The sequence below is a fragment of the Monopterus albus genome, unplaced genomic scaffold, assembly GCF_001952655.1.
Source record: "Monopterus albus unplaced genomic scaffold, M_albus_1.0 scaffold13.1, whole genome shotgun sequence".
Classification (NCBI taxonomy): Eukaryota; Metazoa; Chordata; class Actinopteri; order Synbranchiformes; family Synbranchidae; genus Monopterus; species Monopterus albus.
The window spans coordinates 3,769,926-3,776,414 of NW_018127893.1; the positions used below are offsets into that span (position 1 = coordinate 3,769,926).

General features: G+C 40.5%; 1 protein-coding gene across 2 annotated transcripts in view; it reads left to right on the plus strand.

Moving 5' to 3' along the window:
• The first annotated feature begins 4,152 nt into the window (after positions 1–4,152).
• The window catches only part of rps6ka1 (ribosomal protein S6 kinase a, polypeptide 1), a 46,756-nt gene continuing 44,419 nt past the window's right edge, over positions 4,153–6,489 (plus strand). For both annotated transcript variants that reach the window (XM_020591096.1, XM_020591097.1), the window contains exon 1: positions 4,153–4,836. In XM_020591096.1, coding sequence (XP_020446752.1) covers positions 4,774–4,836 — 63 coding nt within the window. In that variant the 5' untranslated portion in view covers positions 4,153–4,773. The remainder of the gene's footprint in view (positions 4,837–6,489) is intronic.

The following is a 6,489-nucleotide window of genomic DNA, read 5'->3' on the forward strand; positions in this document are numbered from 1 at the left end:
CAGTGGTGGTTTCATTCATGCTTATGACATCAAGTCTGGGCATTTGTGAATGAACTGTGGAATCTATGCTGTGAGCTACACTAGGGGATCGCTGTAAATATCTCACATAATACACTTATGTTCAATCAGAAGTAGAAGGCACCTGCCTGACCAAAAGGCTGTGGTCATGAAAGAGCTGCCCTCTGATCTCTGGCACCCCCTGCTGTTAATCACTTTGAACCAAGAAAAAAGACAGAGGAAGGAGAAAAGAGATTTACTGTACATGTCAGCAGGCGAAATGCCAGTGTGTCCCTGTGTGTGTTATATATCCTTCATGCCAGTATCTTCTAATAGTTATAGAAAATCTGTCTGGCAGCAAACCAAAATCTTTACCTATAAGTTGTCTTTGTAGATATAGGGTTATGTGAGATAGCATCATAGTTTATAGTTGTCACAGATTACTATTTGTCAAAGCATAAAAAATGAACTACAACTAACTAAGATTTTAGCAGGGGAAACCGGCTTCAGTCATTGTGAATGCTGACTGAGTAACTACTGATCCTCTGTAAAGTCAAGATGTTCTCTGTTGAAAGTGTGAGAGAAGAGCCTGAATGTGCAGCATCAGTCCACAAGCCTGACAAACCAAAGTGATCTTACATAACTTTAAAAAAGCAATGGATTTCAAACATCTTGCTCATTCTTCCCTATATTCTCCGGTCTGTGGTTTTATGTCAGTGACAGCAGCACTTTGTGTGTGAAATCACTCATACACATGTATGCTGCTCTTATGGGTTTGTGTTGTGTAAAAAAGGGCCTTATAACAGTCTGTTCATGGACATATAGCCTACCCATTGATTTGGAATGTCCTAGTATTTTACAATAGCTTTATTCATCTCTAAGTGAAAATTAATGACACAGCAATGAGTTATTGTAGCTTGTTTGCACTGAACTTGATCTCAGAGGTGTTTTTTTGTAAAGATCATGTGCTTGGCCTGCCTCTTTGCCCAGCCCAAATACCTGAGATACAAACTCAAGCCTCAACATGCAGTTCTTGCTTGACAGGGCGCCCATTACTACAGTCATACACTTCTGTAGTCAGTATGTGTAGTATTAGGAGCTATTGTTGCAAAAGATATTGCATGAGACAAAGAAGAACAAGACTTTATGTAACAAGGAACCATGGACACTGTTATGCAATGCACATCTCTCCCTTTTGCCTCCTCCCTCTCTCTCTCTTTTTTTTTTAAAGCAGATCAATAAGACCCTCCCAGTCCATCTGCAGCCGCTCTGTCCCACCATATCTATGACAAATGTTAATTCCACTGATGTTTCAAACACAATAAAGCTATTTGTTCATCATCTCTGTACAGGTACAGACCTAGAATGAATAATGAATCATTACAGTGCCATCTTCTCCTGCTATAGTAAGAGAGCAGAGGCTGGATAATTACCCCTGCACCACTAGCGGCAGCTAATTAATTTGTTCAGTGCTGCAGCCCCACTGATGGTGCTGATCCTTCCAGTGCAGACATATGCTCACTCAGCTTGGTTAAGCAGGAATTTTATTACCAAAAGTCTGAAAGTGCTCTTATTGAAACCTGACACACCCGGAGTATTAAACTGAGAACTGAAATTGCATGTGTTAAGATGCATTTTAGTGGATATTTAACACATTGTTAGTGATAATACCAGGTCCAATTGTATTTGTATTTTTGGACCCTGTATTGCTTCGATGCTGGAATGCTTTTGTCCTTAAAGTGGTAAAAATTCCTGTTGCCTATAAATTAATCCCTTGGATTGATTAAACATTCCACTTTACACAAAATCTATTTTAATTGTCTTTAAATGTATTGTCTTATAATGGTGAGTGAGGGAAAGTAAAAAATGATCTATCTATTATTTAGGATTTAACTGACACATACATTTACTCTATCTCAGAGGTCGTCAGACATTCATGGAGCATGAATCTCAAACTGCCACACAGTTACAAGTGCAATAAGGAAGAAAATTCTATTATTACTATTTTGTATAATGCTTGAAAAACAGGACAAATAATGGAATAAAGCAGAAGCAGTAATAAAAGCACTACAGCCAACGCAAACACTAAATTCATCTTGACCAAGATTCTCTGGTTGAAGAGATCTTGTATCTCAATGGGGCTTTCCTGGTTAAATAAAATAAAAACAATTAAAAAAAAACAGCTGCACAAATGAACTTGAATGGAAATTATACATGTCTATGTCGGTGTGACAAAACCTTGAATAGGTCAGATAAAAGAATTAAAAGAAAAGTGAAAAGCAACTTTCATAAATGAACAGGTGAATTTTGTGATGCCACTTCACAATTGGAATATGCATATATTTGCATTTTAATTGCACTGTTTACTACTGTGTGCACAGTATTTAGAGAGGAGTGGACTGCATACTGTATAATTCCTTCTCCCATTCCTTTGTGGTTTCAGTTCAAACTGAAAATCAGGTTGCATGACACTGTCACCTTTGCATCAGTTTAACTCATTTGCAGGCTGTCACTTGGGGTCGAAATCTGCCATCTGGTTCATCACAGCTCACTTAACATTTCTATTTGACAGCTTCTCGACAAACACATTTAATTCCTGAATCAATATCCCAACAAGTCAGATTGGAGACTTGCTCTATCGCACATGCATGTTAAGCTGAACTGAGCCATATTTCCCATGATGCTTCATTTCTAGCCAAAAGGTGTGGGTAGGGTATCCCTGGAGTCTCTGTCACTGGACGGGAGACACCTCTGAGTCATTGCTATCAGCCGTGATGTCACCGAGGCATTGTGAACAGAAGAAGCGATTCCCCCAGTCAAAATGGCCAGATACAGAATATTAACATGTCAGTCAGTCCCTATGTACCTAATGGTAGGCTGTCTGGATTTACACGCCACTAGTAATTTACATCTCATGTAGATTTTTGGAATGCAGTGCTGTTAAAAAGAGCGTTCCCCCATTCACAAGCCTCTTGACATAACAATTCACCATAGGTCAGCTTCTTTTTATTGGTTCCTTTAAATTATCTTTAATACATCTCTAACTTTCCACCACAGGATCTAACTGAAAGTCTGGACTCACATAAGAAGGGCCATAAACAGTGATGAAATGTCTAGCATCAATCTTCTGGTATCCTTGGAGAGTAGAGGGGATAGCGACAGGTGTCAAATACATAATGAACAGGGGGGAAATGAGAGGGAAGAGAGGAGAAGAAAAGTGAGTGTGAGTGAGTGAAGGCACAAAGTCCAAAAGCCACACACATATCTGGAACATAATAAGCAATTACACAAGATAGGAAGTGTTTTTTTGGCACAATGAGCTTTATTAATGCAGCATAGTTTTGCATGTACAGTACTTAGGCAACACATCTATCAAAAATGAACCAAATCATGAGGTCTTCCTTTCCATTTCATTTTTCTTTTTGTTTCCAGAAAATGCCATTTGTTTCTTCGTCTTAATTTGAATAAATGAATTATCTGATCCATCCACGACTAGGCGGGTTGATGCGCTCCAGTTGCCAATAGTAACCAAAGCTGGCCAAGAGCAAAATCCACTCGGCTGTGAATGAAGCAGGAAAGTGTTCAAGGTGGAGGGGTGCATTATATCACTGAAAATTACAAGGACCATTGGAAAACCTGTTGTCAGTGAAAAGCGTGCTGCATCAATGTAATGTCCGGACAGACCCAAACAGCTCTGGTCACGACGCAAATTCTAGTCTCCTGTACTCTAGTCATGCATATATTTAACTTGCATTTATTGTGTAATTTTTTGCAACAGGATGTGTTGTTTTAGGAAGTGGTGATGTGGGTTTAAAGGCAATGTGCAATATATTCTAATGGGATTTTAAAAACACTGCAGTTTGTGGAAGACATGCAACAGGATTGTTTTGCTCTGCACCTCAAAGTTACAGGACACTTTATGCAGCACTCTTCTATGCAATGTGGCTGCCATTTATGATCGACAGGTTTTTCTTCTGCACTCAGAGGATCTATTCTCTGATGCACCTCAGGCTATGGAAGCATCAAAGAAAGCAGGCCGTTCATGAATCGCAGGCTCCAGTCTGCATTACGTATTTGCATTTCATCTTTCCACCAGATGATGGCACGATCAGACCTGGGCGGAACAAGTAGAGCAGAGGGCTGGATAAATTCCAGATGAAGTCTACCAATAGCAGCCGGAGTTGGAGCCTCCTCGTACTACAGAGCCACAGTGTAGGCTCTTGCGCACATCGCATACTGTTGGAACACGAGAGGACAGAGCGAAGCGGCTTCCCCCTGCCTTGGAGAACTCAGACACACAAGGGAGGCTCTGATACGGCGTCGACTGTAAAGATAGTACGGACTCTGGCTAATTCCTTTAGGTGGCATTAGACCCCTGTACAGCGCTACCAGGGGGAGCTTACAGTCACACTCCCGCTTGTTAAAGCCAAATCCAGAGTGCAGTCAACGCGCGTACCTAGAAGGACAAGTGTGTTTGTTGGTATTTATTGTATTCTCAATCAGATTACCACTTAAAACAAATACGCAGGCTGAGGTCGAAGTCACACCAAGGGATTATAATTGTTTGTAAAGCTCTTGGCTGAGCTTGCAACGTTTGCATGCGCGTCTTGTTCCCTGAGCAGAGAGCAAAGTGCTGATAAATCTGTTGAACCTGGACTTAGGACCTGAGCGAGGAGCTTCCTGGTGAAGTGCACTTGACAGGAGCAGCACAAGATAAATCTAGGAAGACCAAATTCGTACTTGAGCAACTAAAAGGGAACTGAAAAGCCAACGAAAATGCCTCTGGCACAGATCGCGGAGCCATGGCCCACAATGGAACTAGTGCAGCTTGAAACTGAGGTAATGAGATGTGAAATTATATTTTCCATGCATTATTTGAGCAGTTTTTGTTGAAGTCAGTTTTATTTTTAAGTTTAAAGGAAATGTGTTGAGAAAAGCGTGGGTTAACTTTCATGACCACATTTCTTTCTAATTAAAGATAGTGAGGCTTCACTTTTTTTATAGAAGTCAGTGATTAAAAGTTCCTAAAATGACTGAATACCCCCTCCATTGCTTTATTTTACACTGGTGATAGCGTACATTGCTGGGGGTGAATATGCATAAATAATTCATAATGTATGTCCTGTGTTTCAAAATGAGTGTGCATTTTTAATCAGAGTATCCAACATGTGATAAATATGTTGTCCATTAGGACGCAGGCTATCTGTATATTCCCACTTACAGGCCTGTTATAAGTTATGATTGGTAGACTTAACCAGTGGGCAGGTTCTTTATCATTACCCATTCATTTGATAAGTTTTACTTGGCTGTAGAAGTAGCTTAAAGAGCTCAGATTAGTTAGGATCCACTTTTCTGCTTAGGAGCATCTCCGATTTCAAAGCTCTACAATGAAATGCAGGCTACAGTATCATAATCACTGTCTGTCACTGTTCTCACCTGTCTAGTGGTTTCTAGTGCCTTCTTTGTGTAAAGCCTTCATACATGGCATCGCTGATTAAGGTCAGGGTGAAACTGTCCTTTCTTTACGGTCATCATTAAACTAACAGCCTGCAGATTAATTCACCAGTGTTTAAATCAGTTGAGTTTCATCTTTAATAATAGTTCCAGAATAAAAACATTTTCTTGCTAAGGTTTTACACTTGTGCCACTACTGCCCTGCTTTATGTGCACACGTGTTACCTCTGCAGAGTTTTTACTTTAACAAACCCATCTTGTCAGAAGAGGATGTCATTGTCGAGCACAAACACACATGAATGTTACAATGTTCCCGTCACATACAGTACAGCATAACGGAGAGATTTGTGGCTCTAATGCTCTTCAGACCACTATTGTTCTACTGCAGCATCATTTTTCATGAACTCTTCATTCACTTCTTGAACAGGCTGGTTGCTCAGGGCTTATGCAGCTACCACACTATGGTTATGAAGAGCAGTCAGGCTGTGTACAAGCAACCTGCAGCACATGCTAGTTTAAAAAAATCATTGTTTTCAGTGTAATATACTGCATTTAAACAGCACGATTGTCTACAGATTAGCTCTTCTGAATTAGCCTGCCAACTGATGCGAGCATGTTATAGCCTTGTGTATGTGATCTTGCTGATGAATAGCTCTGTGCACAAAATTACAGTGCCCTTAATCAGCTTTACAAGAGATGAGACTGATTATCATTGAGGTTCATTTTTCTGTCTCTTGGCCTAGATAACCCTTCTGATTTGGTGGGAGTGGAAATGTAATCAATACAGCTCTAAGAAACATGCTGAGGCGATGATTTGCATATGTTTGAAAAATGTTTGGCATTATTTCTAGATGCTGAAGGTGCTCATTAAACGTGAGGCCTATTTGATGAAATCCTAAAGACAAGTTAATGAGTCTAGACCAGGGGTGCCCAAAGTGGGGCCCGCGGGCCAAACTTGGCCCGTGGAACATTTGTTTTGGCCCGCGGGGACATTTCTTGGCTCCCCACAATTTATTATGCCACCCCAGTTGTCAGGGC